The sequence below is a fragment of the Phalacrocorax aristotelis genome, chromosome 25 (genome assembly GCF_949628215.1).
Source record: "Phalacrocorax aristotelis chromosome 25, bGulAri2.1, whole genome shotgun sequence".
In the NCBI taxonomy this organism is placed as follows: Eukaryota; Metazoa; Chordata; class Aves; order Suliformes; family Phalacrocoracidae; genus Phalacrocorax; species Phalacrocorax aristotelis.
The window spans coordinates 928,267-953,529 of NC_134300.1; the positions used below are offsets into that span (position 1 = coordinate 928,267).

At 70.3% G+C, this 25,263-nt stretch overlaps 3 protein-coding genes across 3 annotated transcripts; 1 reads left to right on the forward strand and 2 right to left on the reverse strand.

Annotated features, from left to right (window-relative positions):
* DCST1 (DC-STAMP domain containing 1) lies at window positions 1–3,731 on the reverse strand. Its single transcript, XM_075074816.1, has 16 exons — window positions 3,653–3,731; window positions 3,442–3,567; window positions 3,290–3,364; window positions 3,063–3,254; window positions 2,843–2,982; window positions 2,590–2,761; window positions 2,281–2,424; window positions 2,008–2,129; window positions 1,774–1,931; window positions 1,513–1,612; window positions 1,325–1,420; window positions 1,128–1,254; window positions 903–1,019; window positions 640–782; window positions 419–532; window positions 1–278 (listed from the first exon to the last, which is right to left on the reverse strand). Exons 1-16 carry the CDS (start codon window positions 3,729–3,731, stop codon window positions 33–35), a joined length of 2,151 nt encoding a protein of 716 aa, XP_074930917.1. The 3' UTR covers window positions 1–32.
* Window positions 3,591–7,736, forward strand: DCST2 (DC-STAMP domain containing 2). Its single transcript, XM_075074971.1, has 15 exons — window positions 3,591–4,228; window positions 4,322–4,492; window positions 4,625–4,726; window positions 4,843–5,037; window positions 5,143–5,208; window positions 5,321–5,534; window positions 5,620–5,777; window positions 5,880–6,044; window positions 6,159–6,326; window positions 6,415–6,515; window positions 6,594–6,724; window positions 6,896–7,011; window positions 7,089–7,182; window positions 7,279–7,518; window positions 7,607–7,736. Exons 1-15 carry the CDS (start codon window positions 3,895–3,897, stop codon window positions 7,704–7,706), a joined length of 2,355 nt encoding a protein of 784 aa, XP_074931072.1. The 5' UTR covers window positions 3,591–3,894; the 3' UTR covers window positions 7,707–7,736.
* Window positions 7,737–9,420: 1,684 nt separating this feature from the next.
* ZBTB7B (zinc finger and BTB domain containing 7B) lies at window positions 9,421–24,141 on the reverse strand. The gene is given in 4 exon segments (XM_075074994.1): window positions 9,421–10,938; window positions 11,426–12,147; window positions 12,150–12,431; window positions 24,075–24,141. Coding segments are annotated over 4 exon segments (1,431 nt in total). The 5' UTR covers window positions 24,081–24,141; the 3' UTR covers window positions 9,421–10,517.
* Between the last annotated feature and the right edge of the window lie 1,122 nt (window positions 24,142–25,263).

Below are 25,263 nucleotides of genomic sequence, written 5' to 3' on the forward strand. Positions count from 1 at the left end.
GGCGGGGTTGCAGCCTTTATTGCCGGGCGCCCTCAGGCCGCGTACCCCATGTCCTCCTCGCTGCTGTCCTGGGAGAGGCCGCAGTCCCCGGGGGTGCAGGCAAGGCACACGCCACCCGCCTCCCTCCAGCACAGCCCGCAGTACGGGGCGCCGCAGGTGGGCACGGGGCAGACCCGGACCCGGGGGCTCTCAGGTGTCCCGCACACCGTGCAGCTCCGGCGCATCCAGCGGCGCAGGCACGGGCAGCGCCGGCAGCACCACTCCAGCAGTGATGTCCCCTGCGGCGGGGACCGGGCCGTGTGGGGCTTGGGCTGAGCAGCCGCCCCACAGGAGAACAGACCTGGGATCAGGGGACAGTGAAGCCCCCTGCCCTGACACCCTGGTGCGGTCCCAGCCCTGCGTCCCCATCCACGCTCACCAGCGCCGGGTGCTGCCGTGCCCGCTGGGCGATACGCTTCCGCTGCCGGTGGATGAAGCTCTTTCGCTGCTGCAGCAGCTTGTTGTAGAGGTAGAGCACACGGCTCTTCTCCCGCTGTGCTGGCAAAGGCCGTGAGGGGTGGCTGGGGGCACCCAAAGACTGCCCCCTGTGCCGGGCCAGGCTGTGCCAGGCCCTTGGCTGGCACTGGGGCTGCCGCTCACCTTGGGGAAGTAGAACGCAGCGATGGCACGGCGGAGGCGGTAGGTGTAGACCTGGGCCAGGCAGAGCAGTGCCAGCACGGCCAGGGGCAGGCAGCTCCCCATGTACTGCTGCCTTGTCATGCCCCGGGGCTGTGGCAGGCAGGCTGGGGACCAAGCGGCAGCGCTCAGCCCCCTGGGGAAAGCCCCTCCGGCCCCTCTCTCAGGCAGGGGTGTCCAGGCCATGGAGCAGGAGTGGGGTGGTCCCACTCCCTGAGGGGTCTCACCGAAGTTGGACGTCTCCAGCTGGGTGTCGGAGGAGGTGTTGAGGGCCCCGATGGTGCTCCGCAGGAGCCGAGCCATCAAGGACTTGCCTGTTACGTGCACGGCCAAGTGGTGACTGCCTGTGGGATTGGAGCATGTTGGGGGGCTGCGGGACTGGGGAGGCCGGGGGGGGGGGAGACCGTTGCATTGCTGCTGGGCACAGTGGGGCCGTGGGGCTGGGGGCTCACTGTGGAAGGAGTACTGCACGAAGGAGTGCTGCTGGATGATGCTGAGCATCGTGAAGAGCACGTGGTCCAGGCTGCAGGCGAGGAGGAGGAGGAGCAGGGGTGGGATGCACTCCAGCAGCTCTACCACCTGTGGGGAGCAGGGTCTGCCACAGCCTGTCCCCAAGCCCCGGCCCCCCACCCCCCTGCCAGCCCCTCACCATATTCTGCAGCTCAGGTTGCTGTATAGACAGGCGGCACGGGAAGATGACAGTTGGGACCTCCACCCGGCGCAGGGGCAGCAGTGTCCGCTTGTGCTGGAGGAGGGGGAGCAGGGCAGCTCAGTGCAGCCCCCCAGGACCCCCCGCTGGGGTTGGGGGGTAGCCCTCTGCCCCTTTTCCCCTCTCACCTGCTTCCTGCGGCGGGCATCAATTTGGCGGAAGTAGGTGGTGATGTAGAGGTTGTCAAAGCAGATGTCCTGGCAGTACCGCTTGGTGTAGGAGAAAGCCCTGGCAAGAATGGGGGTCCAGGAGGGGCTGAGGGACCAGCTGCATCACCCCAGGACTCCCCCTTGTCTTTGTGCCCCCACCCCCCACCTATTGTCAAAGGAGGCCCCCACCCCTCCATGCCCTGTGGCTCTCTGCCTCCCCTCCCTCATCCCAGGGCTCACGAGATGAAGACAAGGAGGAAGGTGCAGGAGAGCAGCAGGCGGAAGAAGGACATGGCCTGGCCCAGGTGGGACTTGTGCTGCCGCAGGTGCGAGGTCACCTCCTCCATCAGCTGCTGCACCGACATGTTGGTGCCCAGCAGCATCTCGCGGTGCTTCTCCTGTGGCAGAGGAGCCATGGGTCCAGGCAGGATCCAGCCCCCACCCTGGCCCTGGGCAGAGGGGTCAGGCACCCACCTGGAAGACAACACTGGCGCTGAAGTCCTGGCTGAGGCTGCTGACAGAGTTGTTCACCAGGTCGTAAGTCTGCCCAAAGTTGCCCTCCACAGGGATCCTGTCCTGGCACCAGTGGTGTATGACTGCAGGGACAGAGCAGGGACAGTGCAGGCAGAGCCGGGACCCCCGGGCATCGCCCTGGCACAGGCTGCGGTTGCCACCCTGGGGGCTGCAAGGGGCAGAGCTGGAGCCACCCCACCGAGGGAAGGTGAGAGGGTGCCACGTGTCACTCACCCTTGACAATGTGGCAGAGGAATTTGAACTTCATGGGCAGGCAGAGGAGGTGGTTGATGAGGGGCACGACCACTTTTGCCATGCAATCCTCGTGCTTGGTGTTGAACCAGTCCCGGCAGCGCTGCATGCCCAGCTCAATCACATCTACGGGGGCAGGAGCCCTCAGCTGCCCACACCCCCCCAGCCCCTCTGGCCTGGACACTATCTAGGGTGCCCTGCAAGGCCAGCACGGGGGGCTGCAGCAGCCCCACCCCCTGGCTGAGAGCTGCCTGCACTGTGTGCCGCCAGCCTCCTGCCCACCCCACTCACAGGTGCAGCGCAGTTTGGTCTTCATCTCGTACATCTGCTGGGTGCTGGAGGCCATCTCGGGGTCCAGGTCCTGCAGCAGGTTGTACCCCTCCTTGCTGGCCACCTCCTCGTTCAGCCCCATGAAAGCACGTGTGATGTTCTGTGTCTCGGCACTCAGCACCTGCCCGCTCCGCTGCCGGGGGGACACACACACACAGGCTCGGCCTCACTCCACCCCTGGGCCCCCACTGCCCGTCCCAGCCCCCTGTCTCACCGCCATGTCCTCCACCACCCTGTGCAGGGGGGCCGTCGACACCTGCCAGAGGTGGCGGCTGTGGTTGACCTGCAGCTCCGCCACGCAGCCCAGCGAGCGCGTCACCTCCTCCAGGTTGTGCCAGGTGTTGGCCACGGGCCCTGGCACCGGCAGGGATGGCTCAGACCCCACCAGCCCTTGGGACCCCACTGGGGGGGACAGGGATGCAGGGGGACCCTACCATTGTAGATGGCGACGAGAACGAAGGAGAGGACGTAGACCCGACCTTCCTTGCCCAGGAATTTGGGGGCCATGAGCAGGCTGGCACAGCGAAAGTGGGGCGACATGGCCCAGCCCAAGGCAGTCACCCCTGTGGGGAGCAGAGAGCTGTCCCCATGGTCCCGCAGAGACACCCCGGGTCTCCCAATGGCCCCTACCACCCCAGTCCCCTCCCAGTCCCATCCTCACCGGCCAGCCCGTAACAGAGCTGCACCTTGCGTGTCTCCGTGATGCTCATGGGGACAATGAGGAGCTCGCAGAGCCCTGAAACACCCGCAAATGTGCCCTGAGACACTGGTGCCACCAGCCCCCTGCTGTGCCCAGCACCAGGGCACACTCACCGAGGCCAAGGAGGGTCCCAACGCCAGCGCCCAGGAAGAACTTGCTGCTGCGGTACTGGTCTGGCCGGCTCCAGAGGAACCGGCTGCACGGGGCAGGCAGCAGCGAGACCACCGCTCGCTTCAGGGCTGGGCGAGGAGGATGCGTCAGCCCTGCCCTCTCCCACTGCCCACGGGCAGCCCGGGCCAGGAGCGGGGTGGGACAGGATCTCACTTGTGTTGGGTGGTTTCTGCCTCCTGCATGCCTCTGTCCCAGTCAAGTGCTCTTGCCCAGGGTCCACTACTGGCTCCATGGCTCTGTGCCTTGTCCTGGCGACAGTGGGATGCTCCCCTGGAACGAACACCCGTGGGATGCTCCCCTGGAACCAGCGCATTGTGAGCTGACCATTCCGCCTGCTCTATCCCTGTGCCCAGAGCCTCAGAGAGCACCAGGAGCCTGGGAGAGCTCAGCCCAACATGGGGCTGGTCTTGTGGCTGGGCAGAGCCCTGCAGGGGCTGAGGGACCGGGGGAAGAGCCCAGCATCGCAGTCTGGAGCCAGGTGGCCCCAGAAGAAGCCCCAGCCGGAGGAGGAGAGCAAGGCGTGGGAATTGGCCCGCAGCACTGGTGGCTTCGCACTGGGCCTGACCCTGGCCAGCATGTACGGGGCTCTGGTGCTGCTGGCGCAGGGCCACAACGTCTGGTACTGCCTGGTCAGCACCATCAGCCTGGGTGTGGGGCTGGGGCTGGGCATGGCCTTCTCTGTCAAGGTGCGGATCACCGTGCTGCTGTCACTGCCGCACATCTTCACCAGTAAGCAGTTGTCGGTCCTGCCACCAGAAGCCAGGGGGGCGCCGGAGGGGTGTCATGTCCCTGCTGAGCCCCAGGACCCCCCTGTCCCTGCAGGGGAGGGGAAGATGCTGATGCTGATGCTGGCACTGGGCATGGCCATGCAAGGGCCTTGCACCAACATCCTGCACAACTTCTCCCGGGCCGCCGAGTCGCTGTCGTGCGGGGCCGAGCTCGCCCTCAACCAGACGGCCGAGCGGCTGCAACGCGCCCAGGAGCCGCTGCTGAGTGAGAGGAGGGGCTGGGGGGGGATACGGTGGGATGGGAGGATCCCTTCCCAGTGGGAGTCCCAGCAGTGCCGGCCGGCCCTGGGCTGCCCTCACCCCTCAGGGTATGGTCAGGGGTCCCCTGTCTCTGCAGATGTGCTGTCCAAAATCAAGGAGATCGCCCAGAAAGCCAAGGTGGTGGGTGATCACGTCCGCAAGTTTTTCCGCTCCCTCATGGACTCTGTCAGCCACGTTGGTGAGCCGGGTCCCCAAGGGTCTCCCTGGCTCCAGCACCCCCTCCAGCCTGCTTTCGGTCTGTCCCTGTCCCCATCACCCAGTGCCTGTCCCCCAATGCCTGCTCCCTGCATGCAGCCCGAGTCCTGCACAACGTCTGGCTGTGGCTGGCGAACATAGGCAAGGTGTGCAACCAGGAGCTGGGCACGCCGTACCAACGCTGCCTGCGCCTCTTCGACGAGGCCAAGGACAACTGTGAGCGCACTATCCCCTTCCTCTTCTTCCTCTGCTACATCGTCACTGCTTTCAGGCCCTTATGCGGTCTGGCCAAAGGTGCGTGGGTCCCTGCCTCTCTGCAGTGGGGGGTGGGGGGCAGCAGAGTGGACCCCTGTCCACCCTAGGGGCCCCACCCCGGCAGAGACCCCCCTGTCTCCGCAGTTGGCCTCCTCTTCTGCATCATTCCGCAGTACATCCAGTCCTTCCTCAGGAGGAAAATCGCAGCCCGTGAGTATTCTGGTGCCACTGAGGGGTCAGAGGTCCCTGTCTGCCCCTCCTCTGCCCCCTCCCGTCTCTTGCCCTGACCTCAGCACCGCACGGCCCCTTGTCACCGCCACAGCCCTCAACGATGCTCTGGACCGCATCCGCCAGGAGTTCGAGTTCAACATCTCAGCCGTGCACCGCTTCGACATCAGCCTCAATGCCAGCAAGAGCCTGGCGGAGGTGGCCCTGGACATCATGGAAGGCGTGCGCCTGCACCTGCAGCCCACCCGCCAGGTCCTGGGACTCTTCACGCACATCTCCTTGTGTGCCATCCTTTACATGTACATCCAGTGAGTGAGCTGGGGTCCTGCTCTGGCCCCCTGTGGGGATGGGGACCCAGTGTGCCTGTGCCCGGCATCCCTCCTGTGTCCCCAGGGCGCTGCGGTACCGTCACCGGTACCTGCGGGATGACACCTTCGACAACGTTTACATCACACGGCGCTTCGTGAAGCTGGACTTGTGGCGGGCGGAGCAGGGCAGACCCACCGTGCTGCCCCTCACAGCCTGGGAGCGTGGCCGCTACATCCCCCCAGGTCAGCCCCACAACCCCGGGGCACCCCCCAGGCGAGGCCTGCGGCAGGGAGCCGGAGGGTCCCAGCACATCATGGCCTCACAGCACTCCCGTGCCCGCCCAGCCGTGCTGTGGCTGTCGCGGCAGGAGCGGCGCCGGTACGGGCTGCAGCTGGTGTGGGTCCTGCGCCACATGCTGCTGGGGCTCAGCATCATCCTGGCCGACTACAGCCTCTTCTGGCTGCTCGACCTGGTCCGGCACCAGCTCCAGGTGGAGATCATCTCCAGGGGTGAGCAGCAACCACTGTGCCGGAGCAGCACCCTTGGGTGCTTTGCTGACTGGGGGCCAGGGCTTTGGGGCAGCAGGTGCCCCATTCCCTGGGACTGAGCCGCTCGCCCCATAGCGCCGGTGGTGCTGGGCGTCAGCGTCAGCGGGACGGGCTACACCAGCGAGATCTTCCAGGACTTGGTCTCTGCCTTCGACGCGCTGCAGCAGGGCAACATCTCGGTGCTCTCCAAACGCTGCCTCCTCCAGCCTGTGGAGCCAGACTACAGCACTTACGTCTGCATGGGTGATGAGGGGTGCCGCACCCTCAGCGTGCTAGGTGGTTGGGGGGTGTAGAGGGGTCACCCCTGCGTGACTCTTCCTCTTCCAACCAGGACTCCTATATGGCGTATGCCTCTTCATCACCATCTTTGGCAGCCACGTGGCACGCCTGCGCCGGGTGGTATGTGCTGCCTACTACCCGTGCCGTGAGCAGGTGAGAAGAGTCCACCCCACACCCCTCCCCACAGCCTTGCGGCAGCCACCTGCCCTCACCCCATCCCTGCCATGCCAGGAGCGCATATCCTTCCTCCACAGCGCCATCCTGGCACGGCGGGCAGGGCTGGCACGTGCCCTGCGCCAAGCCACCATGCAGCGCACAGCCGATGCTGGGCAAGGCAACCTGTTCCTCTTCCTCACCTCCAGGTAAGCTTCCCCAGGGGATGCATCCATGGGGTTGGAGCCATCCTGGCCCCATAAAAACCTTGCTGGGCATTGCAAAAGAGCAATGCCACTCCCGGGGGTCCACAGCAACGGCCTTGCCATGGACCCCCGGGGGTGGCATTGCCCACTGGAGCATCAGCTCCCTGCCTGCAGGCTGCCTGCCTTTGCCCGGCTTGCTCGGCTCTTGGGCATCCAGCAGAAATGCTGCCTGGCCTGCGGGATGGCAGAGCAGCCAGGCTTCATCGCGTGCATCACGCCTGGCTGCAAAGGTAGGAGCCCCCCGCTAGGCTGGGGACACCCCTCCCCCGCAAATCTCCCCCCGCTCTCACAGCCCTGTTTTCCCCAGGGCTGTATTGCAATGAGTGCTACCAAACCCTGAGCAACATCTGCTCCATCTGCATGGGCCCCCTGAGCTACTGGGACACCGGGGATGAGGAGATGTGAGCAAGGGGGTGTAGGGAGCCCACCGGAGCCTGCGGGGGCTGCAGTGGCGGGGTGGGAGGCCTGCAGCCCACCCCTCTGCCCCATCCCTGCAGGGACTCCAGTGACGAGGAGAGAGTGGGGCTGTGGCTGGGTGCCGTGCGGGTGCTGCGGGGACAGGACCGAGGACGGCTGCTGCGGCAGCGCATCCGGGAGGTCACGGGGGGTCAGGGGGGCAGCAGGCGGCTGCCCCCTGAGCTGGCAGCCCGGCTGCAAGCCCAGCTGAAGGAGGAGGCGAGCGGGGAAAGCGACGGGGGCAGCAGCGGGGTGGATGGCGAGGACAGCTCACTCTCCAGGTGATGGCTGGCAGTGGGGGGTGGTGATGACCCTGGCACCCCCCAGCACTCAGGGTGCTGTTCCCTGACACTACTCTTCCCCCCCAAGCCTGGACTTTGGCTACCAGGAGCAGCCCGAGAGCAGCGGCAGCGAGCTGGAGGAGGTGATAGCCCTGCAGCTGCCCAGCAGGGAGGGCAGGGCCCGGTGACGGCAGAATGGTGCCACGCGGCAGCGAGGATGTGGGGCCAGGCTCCAGGGATGTGGCTGGAGCCCGAGAAGCGCAGTGGAAGCTGGGAGCCCCCGGGGTGGGTGGGGAGGGGGGGGGCTGGTGAATAAAGCACCCAGTCCTCAAGGCACCAGCATCCTGTGCCCTGAGCTGGTGTCTGGCACCCCATGGTTGTCCTGACTTTGTGGTAACCCCAGCTCCATACTACCACTGGCTCCATCCCTGCCAAGCCCCCAGCCCCACAGTGCCCCCAGCTCCATTGTGCCCACAGAACATCAATGCCCCTATCCCCATGGTGCTCCCAGCCCTGGCCCTGGCCCTGGCCCTGCAGGGTCTCCAGCCTCATGGTGCCCCCATCTCCACCCCCATGCTGCCCCCAGCCCCACGGTGCCCCCATCTCCATCCCCACACTGCCCCCAGCCCCATGGTGCCCCCATCTCCATCCCCATGCTGCCCCCAGCTCCATCCCCACACTTCCCCCAGCCCCATGGTGCCCCCATCTCCATCCCCATGCTGCCCCCATCTCCATCCCCACACTTCCCCCAGCCCCACGGTGCCCCCAGCTCCATCCCCACACTGCCCCCAGCCCCATGGTGCCTCCATCTCCATCCCCATGCTGCCTCCATCTCCATCCCCATGCTGCCCCCAGATCCATGGTGCCCCCATCTCCATCCCCATGCTGCCCCCAGATCCATGGTGCCCCCATCTCCATCCCCATGCTGCCCCCAGATCCATGGTGCCCCCATCTCCATCCCCACACTGCCCCCATCCCCATGGTGCCCCCATCTTCATCCCCACGCTGCCCCCAGCCCCACAGTGCCCCCATCTCCATCCCCACGCTGCCCCCAGCTCCATGGTGCCCCCATCTCCATCCCCACACTGCCCCCAGCCCCACAGTGCCCCCATCTCCATCCCCACACTGCCCCCAGCCCCATGGGGCCCCCAGCTCCATCCCCATGCTGCCCCCATCCCCACACTGCCCCCAGCCCCACGGTGCCCCCATCTCCATCCCCATGCTGCCCCCAGATCCATGGTGCCCCCATCTCCATCCCCACACTGCCCCCAGCCCCATGGTGCCCCCATCTCCATCCCCACACTGCCCCCAGCCCCATGGTGCCCCCATCTTCATCCCCATCCCCATGCTGCCCCCAGCCCCACAGTGCCCCCATCTCCATCCCCACACTGCCCCCAGCCCTATGGGGCCCCCAGCTCCATCCCCACGCTGCCCCCATCCCCACACTGCCCCCAGCCCCACGGTGCCCCCATCTCCATCCCCATGCTGCCCCCAGCCCCACGGTGCCCCCATCTCCATCCCCACGCTGCCCCCAGCCCCATGGTGCCCCCATCTCCACCCCCACGCTGCCCCCAGCCCCATGGTGCCCCCATCTTCATCCCCACACTGCTGCCAGCCCCACGGTGCCCCCATCTCCATCCCCACACTGCCGCCAGCCCCACAGTGCCCCATCTCCATCCCCACGCTGCCCCCATCCCCACACTGCCCCCAGCCCCATGGGGCCCCCATCTCCACCCCCATGCTGCCCCCAGCCCCACGGTGCCCCCCAGCTCCATCCCCACGCTGCCCCCAACCCCCGTCCCCAACCTTTTGGTTCCCCCAGCCCCACTCACTCCCCCAGGCTTGAGCAGAGCTACTCTGGGGAGGGGGCGCAGGGTGGACAGACAGCTGGGCACGGGGGGGTCCCTGCTTCTCCGTTTATTACCAAGCAGCCTTCGTTTAAAAAAACAAACACAAACAGACAGACAGACAGACAGACAGAGGCGACCCGGCGGGGCGGGGGGCAGCCGCCCGCCGATTATTCATTTGGTTCCTGACACCAGAAAGGTTCAAGTAGCCGAAAATTTCAAGTTCACCATAAGGCACTTTAAAGCCATGACGGGAGCCGAGCCCCTCGTCCCCATCACCCCTCCCGGCACCCCATGGCAAGGGACAGACGCGCGGGGGCCGGGCAGCGCTGGCGGGCAGCAGCGGAGGGGCCGGGGGGGGAATATATTACATCATCTTTTTAAATATAGATAAACTCTTATTTTAGGCAAATAGTGCCAGTCCCCTGCTCCCCCCGGGGGGGGGGGCTGCGCCCTGGGGGGGGCATGTGCAAAGGGCAGAGGGGTGACCGCTGGGGCCCGGCCACCCCGGGGAGGGGGTCCCACAGGGCCGGGGTGGTTTGGGGGGGGGGGGGGGGGTCGGGTGGGGGCCGGGGCTGCCCCGCACCCGGGTGGGCTCACCCGAATAGTGCAACCAAGAGAAAGCAGCCGGGAGTGCAGGGGCGAGGGGGGCTCGCCGGGGAGGGGCTGCTCGGGGAGGGGAGGGGGGGGACACAAGCTATGTACAGAGCGGGGCGGCGGCCCGTCCCCCCCCCCCGCCAAGCGCGGGGAGCGTGGGGCGGGGCCGCCAGGGGGCGCCCTAGCGGACCCGCCCCGCGCTCTCCCAGGGTGCGGGGGGAGGGCTCGGTCCGTGGGCGCCCCCGCCAGGTCCCGGCCCCGCTTGGGGGGGGGCACCCACGGAGGGGTGGGAGGGGGGCACACACCCCGGTCCCGCTTCCCCCCCCTACGCCGGGGTTCTGCTGCCCGGGCACGGCGCGGGGGGCGCGGGCACGGCGGGGGGCGGCGAGGACCGCCCCCCACCCCATTGTGCAAATCGGCCAGGGGGGATTTTCCCCCTTTGCATAACTGGGAACGAACCGTGACGGGAAAAACGGGAACAGAAACCCCGGCGGGCACCGTAGGGCTCGGCACGGCTCGGCACGGCACGGCACGGCACCCGCCGTCACAGCAGCCCTACGCCGTCTCCACCGGCACGACGCCATCCGCCTGTGGCCCTTCCTCGCCCTCCGGCTCCTCTTCCTCCTCCTCGGGCCGTCCCGGACCCCAGTAGCGGGCGATGGAGAGGTGCAACCCCTCCAGCCGCCCGTTGGAGAGGTCGAGGCCGGGGGGCCCGGCCGGCGGCGGGGCCGGCTCGTCGCGGCGGCGGCGGCGGGTCCGCACCTCCAGGCAGTTCTGGCCCTTGAGGTGCCGCTGGAGGTGGTCGTCCTTGGCGAAGGCCTTGTGGCAGAGGTAGCACTCATAGGGCCGGGCGCCCGTGTGCAGGTGCATGTGGTTCTTCAGGTCGTAGCTGTGCAGGAAGCGGGCGCTGCAGTGCTGGCAGGAGTAGGGCCGCTCGCCCGTGTGCTTGCGCATGTGGATCTTCAGCTTGTCGTTCCTGGGGGGGTGGAGATGACAGGCAGATGTCAGCACGGGGCGGCCAGCACCCCCAGGGAAGCAGCCACCTGGCCGCAGCAGGCACAGGGACGGCGCTGGCAGCCCCGTGGCGGGGATGTGTGGCACGGACGCTCTGCGGCGCACAGGGACCCAGGTGCTCTGGTGGCACAGGGGACCACGTCCTGGCTGCCTGGCTGGGGACCGCTGCGGCACCGGTGGTGGCGGGAAACAGGTCCCTGCGTTGTACCGCACCAGGGGTGCGGCCAGGTGCCAGCAGGGGAGGTGGGGCAGGGGATGCTGCCGGGTGCCCTGGGCGGCAGCAGGGAGGGTCGGTCCGGCAGCGCTCGTGGCGTGCAGAAGAGCCCACGGCCCTGCACTGCACTGTGCCAGGGATGTGGCCAGGCACCCGCAGGGCTGTCACAGGGGGCACCGTGGGGGACACCACTGGGTACCTGCGAGGCAGGGAGGGTCTGCTCGGCAGCACTCACCGTGTGAAGCGGACCCCGCAGACCTGGCAGGCGAAGGGCTTCTCGCCCGTGTGTGTGCGCATGTGGCGGGGCAGCTTGCCGGCGCCGTGGATGACCTTGTGGCAGACGGGGCACTCCTGGGGCATCTGTGAGCGGCGCTTGCGCACCAGCTTGTCGGGTGTATCCAGCCCGGGTGCCAGCGACTCGTGGTGCAGCGAGCTCAGGTACGCCATCAGGTCGGGGTCAATGGCATCCTCATCGGAGGCGGCCTCCTCGGGGGACAGGGGGGGCTGGTAGGGGAAGGGGAAGGGGTGTGGAGGCAGCTCCTCCTCTTCAGGCAGCTCAAAGCTCTCATAGGGCAGGGGCAGCCCCTCGGGCAGGGGGGGCGAGGGCGGCTGGGGGGGCGGCGGGGGGCTGCCGCAGCCCTCGGCCTCGGCGGGTGGCTCCTCGGCGTGGTTGTTGAGCCGGGCGCTGCGGGCTTGCAGGAACTTGCGGGTCTTCTTGCTGCGGCGGGCGGCGGGGCGAGGGGGTGGTAGGGCAGACGCCTCGCCCTCGGGGAGGGCGGCGAAAGCTTCCAGGTAGCGGCGGGCACGCTCGCAGTCGCCATCATCGGGGCCGGGCGCCTCCATCCCGCTGCCCTGCAGGATCTCCACGCAGGCAGCGATCACACAGGGGATCTCCAGCAGCCGGGCGGCGCGCAGCACCTCGCCCATGTTGGCGCTGCTGATGGTGAGCGTGGGCCGTGTAGGGCGAACTCCAACAGCGCGCCCAGCGCCTCTGGCGCCACGAAGTCCAGCTCGCAGACCTCCTGCCCCGGCTCTGGCCCGGCAAAGAGCTTCTTGAAGTAGCGGCTGGAGGCGGCCAGGACGGCGCGGTGGGTGCGGTACTCCAGCCCCTGCGTCTTGATGGTGACGTCGCAGAGCAGCCCCAGCTGCCGCTGCTCATTGAGGCAGCTCAGCAGCTCGCTGCTGTGCTCGGGGAGGGGATGCCGATGAGGTCGTCCTCCCGGGCTGGCCATCGTCCTAACCTGTGGGAAGGACGGGATGCTTGCCAACCAGTATGGGAACCAGCGGGAAGACAGCACTTGGAAGAAACACCGTGGCTGAAGCGTCAGCTCTGCTGGGGTGCGAGGAAACCTCCATCACACGGGGCTCAGTGGCGGTGGCCCCAGGGACTGGGGTTTTGGTGGGACAGTGAAACAGAGCGAGCCGGGGGCCTGTGGGCTGCCCACACCCCCACCCAGCCCATGCCGAGGTTGGCAGGTGGCAGGCCTCCCACCGCAGCCCCCCGCGCTTCCTCCGCCGCCAGCGCCCAGCCGCCCGCGCCACCCCCCGTGCCACCACCACAGCAAAGGGGGAAATCTCAGCGTGGCGCTTTTGAACGGCGCCGAGGCGCGACGCTTCCTGCACCAGCCCACCCACCCCCCCGGCCCCCCGGCACAGCCAGGCACAGCCGCTGGCTCCCAGCAGCCCCGTCCTGGGAACGCAGGCCTCGCCGGCAGCGGGTGCGGGTGGGTGGGCAAGTGCTGGGAAGAGGGCCCCGAGGGCCGGGGGCCGCCCCGCGGAGCCCAGCCGGGCTGGGAACGGGGGCCACGCTTCCTGCCACCGCAGATTAGGATCAGCACCCGCGCCGCCGGTTCCTGCCCCCGCTCCCGGTGGGGGCCCGGCCTCCTCCCTCCCCCTTTGCCCCAGCCCGGGGCCGCTCCTCGCCCAGCCAAGCCCTGCCTGTGCGAGCCGGGCCTTTCCCACGCTGCGGCTGGCAGGGCTTGGCCTCTGACATAAACCCGGCACCGCTGGCACTGGCACCCAGGGTCCCCATGGTGCTGCACTGCGGACCCGCATGTCCCCATGGAGCTGGCGCGGGTGGGTGATGGAGCCTGGGGAACGAGAGAGCCTGCTGCCCTCCCTACCCGCAGGCAGGGAACACGCAGCAGCAGCAGCTCCAGTGCTGCAACCTGGCCTGCAACCCCATGCACAGCCATGGGTAATGCCCTCCTGCTGTCTGGTGCTGCTGGGTGACACTGGGGCTGCTGGGTGACACTGGGGTGGGGGTCTGTCCGGTGGCTGCAGGCCTGCCTGCACCCCTGGGGAAGGCAGAGGCGGGCACGCAGCATCGCCACGTCCAGGCTCTCGGTGCTGCCACTGCCGCGTCACGCCATGCCGAGCCAAGCCATGGCAAATGGTGGCACGTGGCACTGGACATTGCCGAGCCGCGCCAGGCCGTGCCGAGCCGCGCCAGGCCTATCCGAACTGAACCCTGCCATACTGTGCCAGCCTGTGCCAAGCCACGCTGTGCCGTCGGCGGGCGCGGGGGACGTGCCCCCTCTTGCCCGCGGAGGGGCGGCGCGGCCGGCGGCCCCCGGCGCAGGGGCCCATCCCCGTACCGGCCGCTCCCTGCGCTTGGGCGGCCGCCAGCTGGGGCTGCCTCGGCAGGCGGCTGGGAACGGCCCCGGAGCAACCGGCTGCGGAGCCGCCCCAGCCGCTGCCGAGCAGGCCCGACCGGCAGGGCAGGCGGCAGCCGCCCCTGAAACTGGGAGCCGGGCAGTGCCGACCGCCCGGGATGCCGGCGCCAGCGCCGAGCGCCCATGGCTGCCTCTCCCACCCCTTGCCAGGAACCCGTCCTCTCGCCGGCCGGGGTCCCCGCTGCCTGCCCAGGCGGGGGCGAGCGGATTAGGGGCGATTAAGCCATCAGGGCCCCGGGAGCCAACAGGCAGCGACAGCCCCCAGTTGGATTAGGCAGGATTAGCAGCGGGGGCAGGATTAGGGGAGGCGAGCGCCCCGTGCCGCAGCTTGGGCAGCTGGGGTAGGGATGACAGGGACGCCGTGCCTGCCGAGGACACCCTGCAGCCCCGCCGGTCCCCAGGGCTGGCACAGGTGGTGGTCCCAGGATGGGGTGCCACCCGGATCCTCCATCGCTTCCACCCCTGGCCAAACCCCAAGAATAGCAGGACAGATGCCCCTGTCCCCCAGTCCCTGCAGCACCCCCGAGACACCCAGGCACAGGGCGCTTGCAGGGCTCTGCTGGCCTGCAGGGCCGGGGCTGGCACCCACCAGCACGTGCCCACACTGGGGGTCCTGCACTGAGGGGTGCCCAGGCCCAGTACAGCAGCTGAGGCCCCACCTGCACCCTGGGCAGGTGGTGGGGTGCTCCGAGAAACAGGTACAGCCACTGGCCTCGCCACGCCATGGTGCAGGCAGGAGCTGCCTTGGCACTGCCGGCGGCACAGAGCTCACCAGTGGAGGCACAGCTCAGCCCAGCGAGGGAGCTGGGACCCCTGTGATCGGCCGCGGGGCCGGATGCCTGCGGACGAGGGTGCGGGGCTGGAGCAAGGCGGGGGCGAGGCGGTGGCAGGAGGGGGATTTTCCATCACACCAAACCGCCCGTTACGGCTTCTTCCCCGACACCCCCCGCCCCCCCGCGCATCCTCCCCGCTGGAGCGAAGTCACATGCTGAGCGGGTGCTGCCATCGAGGAGATCACAGTGGCGATAAGGAAATGGGGGGGGACGAGGTGTGAGGGTGCCGGAGCCACCCCCAGCCCCCTGGCACTCCCTGGCCAGTGCCAGAGATGATGGCACGGGGGGCCATGGGCAGGGGGCCGGTGGTGATGCCCACGCGCCCACCGCACCAGGGCTTTCTCGGTTACGTCAATGCCTGCGGCCGGGCCTGTTTCGGCTGCGGCAGCCGCACGGGGCCAGGGAAAGGGGGGGTCGCTCCTCACACTGAGCCGGCTCCCATGCTGGGGCAGGCAGCAACGGGAACAATGCCTGCCCGGGTCACCCTGACATCCCGCTGCCGGCCCGCACCACCTGGCACAACTGCAGCCAGCCCCCATTCACCTGACAGTGCTCCCCCCACCCCGCCATGGAGGTCCGGCTGCCCCGGCAGAGCCGCACACTGTGTAGGGGTCTGGCCCTGCAGCACCCACCCGGCGTGGGGACTGGCTGCATCGCGTGCCACCACGTCGCAATGGCACCCTGCACGCGGGCACAGTGCCAGCTTGCGCCAGGCACCAGCCCCAGCTTGGGCACAGTGGGAGATGTGGGGTGGGAGGGGGGTGCCTGGGGGTGGGGGGAGTCCCCCCACCTGCTCCCTCGTTGGGAAGGGGGACAGGGGTCCTGGGATCGCGGCCCCCACCCCGAGCTGCTGACGACTGCCGCTGCTTTCGGTCACAAGAGTTGCAAACGCTGTCGAGGGACTTCACAGCCACACTGGGGAGGATGAGTCACCAGGAAGGGGAGCGCTGCGCCAGCCAGCGACCCGGCCCCCAGCCCCTTGCCCTGCAGGGGCCCCTCGCCCTTTGGGAGCAGGAAAGGGGACCCAGATGCCCGGGCTGTGCATCCCCCCACCCACCCCATCGCCCTGCCTGAAGCTGGCAGGGAACAGCGGTGGCCCTGGCACCCGCCACCATGGTGCAGCGGGGAGGCACGGCTGCAGGGCAGGGGGCTGCGCAGCCCCTCTGCCCGCCTGGCGGGGAAGGCGGGGGGCCAGGGTCTGACTGGGCTGGCGGCCCTGAAGCAGGCATGTGCCAGAGGCATGCCGGGGGTCTCTGTGCTGGAGGGGAGGCGGGCAGGGGAAGCGGTCCCGCTCTTTGAAAAGAAGAAAACAGCGAGCGGAGATGAAAGGAAATGGTTTGAAGAGAGGAGAGGATAAACAGACCCCCCCGCCCCACGGTGCCGGGGAGCAAGCCCCATGTCACCACCTCGGGGCCCTGCTATCGTCCGGCTCCTTGTGCCCACAGTGCCACCGGAGAGCTCCCAGTCCCCAGGCACCTCAAGTGCCTCACGGGCACGGCTGTGTGCCGCGGCCAAGGTACAGCAGCCATCAGCACCAGGGAAGGGGCTCTGAGCACCACAGCCCCGGTTTGCCTCCGCGCCCAGCCGGCGCTGCCCGGCGCAGCTCCCGGGGCCCGGTGCCAGCCTGGCACGATAGCCAGGCTGGAGGCTGGGCACAGGCAGCCCTGCCGCGGCGAAGCAGGCGGCTGCAGGTCCGGCGGCGTCCGCAGTGCCAACCCCGGCACCTGCAGTGGGGACGAGCAGCAGCCGGCCCAGCCAAGCTCCTGCAGCGGCCCCCTGCCCGTCGGCCCCATGCTGGCATTGCGGCCCCCTCCTGCTGCCAAAAGCTTCCCTGCCACCCGGGCCAGGCAGAGGCGTGCCTGGCTGCCTGGCATCGCCGCCGCAGGGTGCGGGCCCCACTCTGCCAGGCCGCGGTGACCTGGACCTCGCCGCCCGTCCCTTCCCTTCCCGTCCCGACCCATCCCATCCCACCAGCAGCGAGGGCGGTGCAGGGCTCGGGCGACGCCAGCATCCCGGCAGCCTCCCTTCTGGTGCCAGAGCAGTTGCGCCTGGCCCTCCCCATGCCTGGCGGTACCACGCAGGTCCCCGCCACCCCGGCACCTTCTCCACTGCAATGGCTGGTGGTGGCAAGGTGGGCGCACAGCTCACCTGGTGTGTGTCCCAGCGTGGCTCAGCGCTGCACCGCAGCCGGGTCGGCGGCCTGCGAGCGGCAGAGAGGGAAAGGCAGGGTGCTGTGTGAACTTGGCCCCGCTCCCCGCTGCACTTGAGCGCAGGATCCCACCTCAAAAGGAGTCGACGCCCACACCCCGGGTCACGCACCTCCCAGCCCCGCTTCCCAGAACACACACGGCATTAACCCTTCGCAGCCGGCGCCGTGCCGCGGGGCGCCAACCCGGAACTGGGCAGGGGGCATCCCTCGGCCCCCTCCCGCGGGAGGAAATTCCCAGGGCCCGCATGACGGGCGACTGCTGCCGTGGGCATCCCCTCCCCACCGCTGGCATCACCTCCCCACCGCCTGCCCTGGCCCCTCGCGCCGAGGCGTCGGACAGGCCCTCGCCCTCCTGCCGCCCCAGGGCAGGGCGCTGGGTGCTCGCCGCTGGCCGCGGCCGGCGCTGGCCGAGCCGGGAGGGCGCCTGCGCTCGGCGGGAGTGGGCCTGCCACCGCAGGGCTGGGCTCAGCGCAGCATGCCTTGGCCTGCCCAGCTGGCCCCGGAGCCGCCCCCCAACCCTGCAGATGCACGTCCCGCTCTGCCCCCGAAAAACATCCCCGAGGTCCTATGGGGGATGTGGGACGCGGTGACCGGGTGAGGAGGCCCGGGGACAGGCCCAGACGGACCACATCACCCAGCCCCCAAGCAGGGGCACCCACAGGGCACAGCCCCCCCGTCCCCCCGCAGCCCCCTGGGGCCAGCTGCAGGTTCGCGCAATCCCCCCCATAATTACACCCTCTGCATCCCCAGCTAAACAGCAATTAATTAGCAGCCCGGGGAGCGCTCCCCACACCCCATCGCCAGTACCCAGCACCCGCCCCGGCCGCCCACACCAGCCCAGCCGGGGCCGTGCCAGGGCACTCTGGTGGGACTGCCCTGCTGGGCTCTGGGAAGCCGCGCCGGTGTCGCCGGCAGCACGACGCCGGGCAGAAAGGGGAAGAGCCCTGTGCCAGCACGGCCGCGCAGCCGGGCAGGGAGGGGGCCTCTGGCCCCAGCAACGTTCGCGGAAAGAGCCAGGTTGTGCAAGAGCCCGACCACACGGGCGGGCAGTGGGGCCGGCAGGCAGGCAGAGGGGCAGCAGCCATGCCGGCACCTTGCCTGTGCGGGCCAGTGCGCCCTGGCGTGGCATCCCGCCTCCCCCATCACCAGGGACCGCGTGCCGGGCTGGGGCCGGCCATGCCGCCTTGGGTCAGCCCCTTGCCCAGAGCGCAGGCAGCATGCAGCCGGGAGGCAGCGGCGCTGCAGGCAGCCTTGCCCACCGCGCTGCTGCGATGCTCTGGGCTGGCCGGCCACCCCGGCGGGGGGCATGGCCCCAGGCCAGCGTCCCCAGGAGGGAGGGAGGGATGAGGCACCTGCCTGCCAACCCTCTGCCTGCCCTTTGCTCCCCATAAAGGAGGGGAACAGCGCCAGCCCCCCCTGGCCCAGGTGTGCCAGGTGCTAAGGGCGGGAGATAAGGTGGGCGAGGCGGGCAGGGAGGGGCACAGCATGGGCACGCAGCCCTGACTCAGGGTTCCCGCTGGTGGCCAGGCCCCACTGGGGTGAGTCACCACGTCCCCCCCTCCACCCTGGGGGTGTCGTAACCGCCCATGCCGGCCGCAGACTGCTGCTCGCCCCAGCTGGGGGGCACCAAGGGTGCCCACCCAGGCAGGACCAAGCCGTGGAGGTGCTGGCCTTTGGGGAGGATGGGCTGACCTTCATCCATCCTCCTCCATGCTCCGCTCTTGCCTTGGCCAGTGGCACCCTGACCAGTGTCACCAGTGATGGGACACAGCCCTACCCCACATGCGGCTGGGATGGGCTCCGACAGCATCCCAGCTCCCGCAAAGCACCAGACCCTCTCCTGACAGCGGGAAAGGCACTCCAGCCATGGGCATCCCCATCTAACACACCACGTCCTGAGATGGGGGACCTCAACCTGCCAGGACAGGCGGTCCCATGGCCACCTGCTTGCCCATGGGTGGCCAGAACAGATGTGGCTGAGGGTGGGTGGCCTCTGTGGGTCATCCCTGGGCTCACTGCTGTGAGCACTGCCATCCCCACAGAGAGGCCACGCGAGGCCAGACACAGGCTATCCCCGGCTGCTCCCTGCCGGGGCGCCCTGGGGAGCGAGGCCACGCACAAGCAGGAGCGGGCACACAAAGGAAGGAAGGAAGGAAGGATAGACGGAAGGGGCTGCTGAAATGGAGCTCAGGGAGAGGGGGAACAGGAACAAAATAGTCAACAGCAAACCCCAAGTTTGATCACCCCAGCATGGGCTGAAACCCACCTGTGGGTCCCCCAGCGGCTGGGCGGACACGGCTGTGGTCGGGCGGGCAGCGCTTGGAGGGGCTCCAAGCCCGGCTGGTGCCCAGGCCACCCCTGCCAGCACTAAGAGGGGCATGGTGGAGCCAGGCATCCCACTGCGCCCCGGCGTGCTTGGCCCAGACCTGCCCAGGACCCCACTGGGATGGAGCAAGACTCGGCTGCCCGCGGGCACCCCAGTCCCGGGCACAGGGGTGCCGGTGGCAGTAGGATGAGGCTCTGCCAGCTCGCAGCCTGGGACAAGCAGGCTTGCCTGTGGCTGGTCCCGCTCACCAGCCCCAGGGTGAGCCGGCTCCGGTGCCGCTTGCCCCGCAGCACACAGTCATGGGAGCCCCTTGGAGGGCAGCCAGACCCCCAGGTCCCACCGTGCCACACAGCCCCAGGGGCCCCCCAGGCTGATGGCATCTCCTCCCCCCTGTGGGGTCCCAACCCAGCACTGCAGAGGTGCTGGTCTGGGTGGGGTCACCCGGCAAGGACAGTGCCAGCCCACGGCCCCCCCTCCACACCCCCCGAAATAGCCCAGCTTCCGCCCCCACGGCAGCTGCCTGCTGCCAGCTCCCCGCTGCCCACGGCTGATCCCGGGGGAGGGAAGGAGGGGGCAGGCAGCTCTAATCCCCCCCGAGCCCACGTAGCGCTGCCAGCAGGGCCATGCCCGCCGTGGCCTCCCCGACCCACGCAGCACTCTGAGCGAGACCCTGGCCAGCTCCGCGGCGTGGGGACGGCAAAAGCCCCAGCCCCACGGTGGAGCAGAGCTGTGGGCAGCTGGCCACAGAGCCCCGCTGTGGCACACGGGGCTGTTCCCTGGCTGAGCCCCACTGGTATGTCCCCACAGTGCCGGCTGGCTCAGCACAGCCCCAGCGGGATGGGAATTCCCTTTCCTTTCCCTCCTCAGCCCCAGTGTGAGCCAGAAGCAGAGCACCCTCCTGTCCATCCTCACCACGGCCCCCAGCCCCATGTCCCTGGGGATAGGATAGCCACAGGAGAGGAACCAAAGCAAAATTGCCGGGGCACCGCCATGCCCACCCTGTGCCAGCCAGCCCGGCCATGCTCCCCAGTCCGCCCGGCACCCAGGGCTGGCAGTGTCTGGCACCCACCCTGGATGGGACCCAGCACCTGGCAGCAGTACCCTGTACTCACCGGCCCCTCCAGCCGCTGCCCATGGGGCCTGGGGACACGGCGGGGACAGCCAGGGCAGAGCAGAGCACGCAGCACAGCCGAGGCTGCCGGGAGAGGCCAGCGCTTGCCTGACCTACTTCTCCTTCCGCATCACCTGCTTTCATTTTCCCTCGACACGGCTTGGTCCCCCCGCCCGCCCACGTCCCCACCGAGTCACGCCACTGGCTCCAGGGGGACGGGGTGCCCGGGCCCCGTAGCTCCCACTGCAGTGGTGCACATGCAAACCGGCCACCCATCCCTGGACACAGAGCGTGGCCGGGCATGGGGCACGCTGAAGGTCACCGGCCACAGCTCTGGGCACAGCCACCTCCCCCCCTGCCTGCATGGCCACCCAAGCGTCACCTCCCTGGCACGAAGCAAGTTTGACGGGTCTCAGCCCAGCCCCTTGCCGGGTCCTCCAGCTGCCCTGGGGCTCGCTGGGGTGTGGACACGCAGCTCCCGGGGCATGTCGGGGACACCAGCGATGCCGCAGGGAGCCGGGCGGGCGCCAACCCCCCAGACGGGGCGGCCTCCCCCGCCGGCTCCCGCGGTGGGGTTACCATGGAAAGGCGGCGGCAGCGGCGCAGGGGGAGCGCGGGCTCCCGGGGGCTCCAGCCAGCAGCCCGTGTGCTGCCAGGAGAGATTTCTCTGTGGTTTCATCATCCGCCGCCCGCCCCGAAGGAGAAGTTCCTGCTCCATGCACGGGGCAGCGGCCACCCCTCAAGGGCCAGGGCACGGGGGCTACACTGGCCCCGCACCCCCCGCTGCGCCCACTGCCCGCCCCCGCCACGCTCAGGCCCGTCGCGCTCATGCCACGTGTGCACCGAGGGTGCACGGCACCAGCTGGCAGAGCCGCGCTGCCACGGCCTCGGGCTCAGCACCGCGGCGCTGCCAGCAAGGGGGGGGCCAGCCAGCCTGTGCCCAGGTGGGTGGCCTCAGAGGGTCCCCAGGATCCACCACTCACATCCCCCTACCCACTGGTCACCTCCTCGTGGCAGGGCTTGGGGGCTTCACCCACCTTGCGCCCCCATCCCCAGCAAGGGCGTCCCCAGCAGGGACACCCCCAGCCCCAGCCAGCCCCCAGCCTGGCCCCACTGCCCCACACCCTCCCCTACCCCAGAGCTTCCCCTTCTCCACGCACCCACTTCAAGTTCCTGACCCCAGCCCCTCCCTCCATGCCTGGCACTGGCATCACTGCTGCGGCCTCGAGCTGCTGGCTGCTGCCGCTCGCCTCCGCCAGCGCTGGGGCCCCCAGCCCGCTCCCCATCAGCCCACAGCCCGGCCAGCCTGGGGGAAACCGAGGCACACCGAGACTCACCCCACATCAAACCCAGCACTGCGTCCCGTCGCCCGGTGAAAGCAACCCCAGGTCAAGGGCGGCCGCGGCCCAAGACGGCAGCTCTCCTCCGGCGCGGGCCACAGCGGGAGGGTAAATACCGCACCCCGCCCCGGGCAAACAGCCGGCTGGGGGCAGCCAGCCAGGGGGGGGACAGGTACGGCAGGGCTGGGTGCGTGCAGGGCAGAGTCCATGGGTGCTCAGCGGGTGCTACTGAGCCACTGGGCCCGGTGGGCACCCATATGGACCCTCGCCAGCAGCGAGCAGCAATGCACCCACCACCGCTGCCAGCGTGCCAGGCCCGGCAGGTCATCGGCACGGCGCAGCGTGCCAGGACACGGGGACACCCACCCTCCGTTCCTCCGTCTCCCGGCACCGGTGCAGCTGGGGGCTGCCAAGATGCCTCCCTGCCGTGACAGTGCCGCCTCTGCCCCATGCACCCGGAGACGCGAACGAGCCCCTCGCTGGACCTGGAAGGGTGGTGGGACGGCGGCAGCACCCCGTCACCCGTGGGGTGAGACCACGGGGGACCCTGACCGGATGGTGGCAGCCTCCCGCGGAGCCGGCGGGGACCTGCCCGCGGCACCGGTTTTCCGCAGCCCCCCGCGGAGGGACCGGGAACAGCCCACGCGTGACCGCCACCCCACTCCACGGACGACGTGTCCACCGGCTCCAGCGCGGAGTGGCGGCGGGCGGGCACGGTCGGGGCGCGGACCGCCGCCCGCTCCCGGTGCACAGCTTCTTTGCGCCGGGAACGGGCGGCGGTCCGCGCCCCGACCGTGTCCGCCCGCCACCGGTACCCGGTAGCATCCCGGATCTACGCGACTCACCGCAACTGGGCTGCAAAAGCGGTCACCGCACCGGTACCGCTACCGGTCGGTCGGTACCTCCGTGCAGACCCCGTCGGTGGGTCCGTCCGCTCCCACCCGCCGCCACCGCCGCTCACCTGCGCGCCCCGCCCGAGCTACGGGCCGGTCCCGGGGCCCCGGCCCCGCCTCCGCCTTCACCTGCCGCCGCCGCGCCCCGCCCGCCCCCCCCCGCCACCGCCGCCGCCGCCGCCGGGGCTCCAGGAAGCGCCCGCCCCTGCCCCGCTCATTGGGCAGCGCGCCGGCGGTCCGGCCTCCTATTGGTGGGGAAGGCCGCCCATCAGCCCCGCCACAGCCCCCCCCACGGGAGGGCGGGGGCCAAGCGGGGCCCCCCCGAGACTGGAGTGAGGGGAGGGGAGGGAGGTGGGGGGGTGAAGAGCTGAGTCAGAGCCGCGGGACGGCAGCGACTAACGGGGCCGCTCTGGGACCGACCCCCGGTCCGCCGGGGGCAGCCCGGTACGGCCCCGCCGGCGCCTCGCCCGGTGCCAGGCGCCGAGCCCGCCCCGCCCGCTGCGGCCGCCGAGGCCCGAGGCCGGCCCGCCCCGCTCCGCTCCGCTCCGCCCCGCGGGCACGGGAGGGCGGGGGAACCGGGCACGGGAGAGCCGGGCACGGGAGGGGGGGTGGAGGCACCGAGAACCGGGGGTACACGGAGAGAACCGGGTACCCGGAGACCGGGAATCGAGGGGGAGAATAGAGAGCTGGGCACCGAGAACCGGGCACCGGGAACCGGGGGGGAGGGATGAAAAGGGGGGCACCGAGAACCGCGAGACCGGGAACCGAGAGGGGGGTGGAGAGCGGAGCACGGGGGATGATGGAGAGGGGATAACCGAGAACCGGGGAGACACAGAGAAAACCGGGCACCGGGAGACCGGGAACCGAGGGGGGGGGGATGCAGAGCCGGGCACCGAGAACCGGGCAACCGGACACCGTGGGTGGGGGCGGATGGAGAGCGGGGCACGGTGGACGCGGGAGGACGGGGCGCCGGGGCTGCGGCGGAGCAGCCCCCCCTCCCGCTCCCGGCGGCGCTGGGGCAGGGCGCGGCGGCCGCGGCCCCCCCCCGGAGCGGCCCCTCCGCAGGTGCCGGGGCGGGGACCCCGCGCAACCTGTTTGGCCGCCGCCGGCCCCCGGGAGGCAGCGGCGGCGGCGCGGCCCGGCCCGGCGCTCACCTCGCCTCACCCCGGCCCCCCCCCCCGGCTCCTGACTCAGAGCCCGGCCGCTGCCCGGCGCTGGCGGAAAGTGTGAGCGGCCGCCGCCGCCGCCGCCGCCGCGGGCTGCCAAGGCAAACACCGCCCCGCGCAGACGTTATGTCAGCCGGGCGGGCGGGCCGCGCCGGGGGGCACCGCTCCAGCGCCGGGGCCGCTCCCCCCGCCCCCCCGCCGGGCCCCGGTACCGGGCACCCGCCGGGCCCGGCGCGCCCGCTCTCCCCTTCCCCCCCTCCGGCCGCGGAACTTCGCGCCCCTCGTCTCCCTCCGTCCGTCTGTCCACCTGCCTCGCCCCCCCTGGCCGCACCTCCATCACCTCCCTCGCACACCGTCCGTCCGTCCATGCACCTGCATCACCTCCCGCCGTCCGTCTGTCCGGCCCCCCGCCCATCCCCTGCCCGGGGACCAACCCGCCGGGCTCGGGGCTCCCGCGGGGGCGGCAGCGGGGGGGGGCGGGATGGGGGGAAATCCGCAGAAAATCCCCTCCGCGGCAGTGCCGCCACCACCCGCTCCCGGCCCCGCCGCCCACCGACCCGAAACCGGCCTCCCACGGCCCCGCCGCTCCCCGCGGAGCCCCCGCCCGTTCCCACGGGCCGCCGCTCTCCGCAGCCGCTGCGCTACGTCGGTGCCGGAGCTCCCGGTGCCCGCGGCTGCGCTCCCGGTGTCGTTCCCCCCCCGCCCGCCGCCCCGACGGCGGCCCCGACGGCGCGGCCCGCGCTCACCTCCTGCCCGCGGGGACGCGGTGGGGCCGGGGCCGGGCGGGGGCCGCGGAGCCGCCAGGCCCGTCTCAGCCGGGCCGGCGGCGTGGCAGGAAGGACCGGGCGGTCATCGCGGCCCGGCCGCGGCCGCCTGCAGAGGGCACTGCCGGTCCCCGGAGCCGAGCCCCGCGGGCCACGAGCGCGCCGTCCCCGCGCGGTACCGACACGCGTGGGGACACGGGAGGAGGGCGGGGTTGTCTTTGGTGCCCGTGGCACCGTTTATTGGGGGTTACAAATACCAGACGCAGCCCAGGCACCCCGGGACCCCCATGACTGCGCTTGCCCGGGGGACCCCCCCACGCTGCCCTGGCAGATAGAGGGGCCTGGGGGTCCCTCGGCCCAGGGACCCACCGCGGGAGACCCTGCACCTGCCCCAGCGCCCGTCCTGGGCCGGACCCGAGCCCAGCTCCCGCTCAGCACCCCTGTCCTGGCTGTGCTGTCCCAGGCCAGCACCCGCCCCAGGGGTGCTCGCCTGCCTCACGTGCTCCAGCTGTGCTCACGTGCCCCACAACCTGCCACGCACTTGTCCAGCTATTCTAACTTGCCCCACACCCACCCAGCTGTGCTCACCAGCCCCACACCCCCCACTGTGCCAGCTCAGTCCACTTACCCCCCCCATGCCTGCCACAATCCCCTGGCCCACAGCCCCCCTCCACCACTCTGGGACCCTGCCCCACCTCCCTCCCCTCCCCTCCTGCAGCCCCCGGCCTCCTGCAGACCTGCCCAGCTCCTGCACGC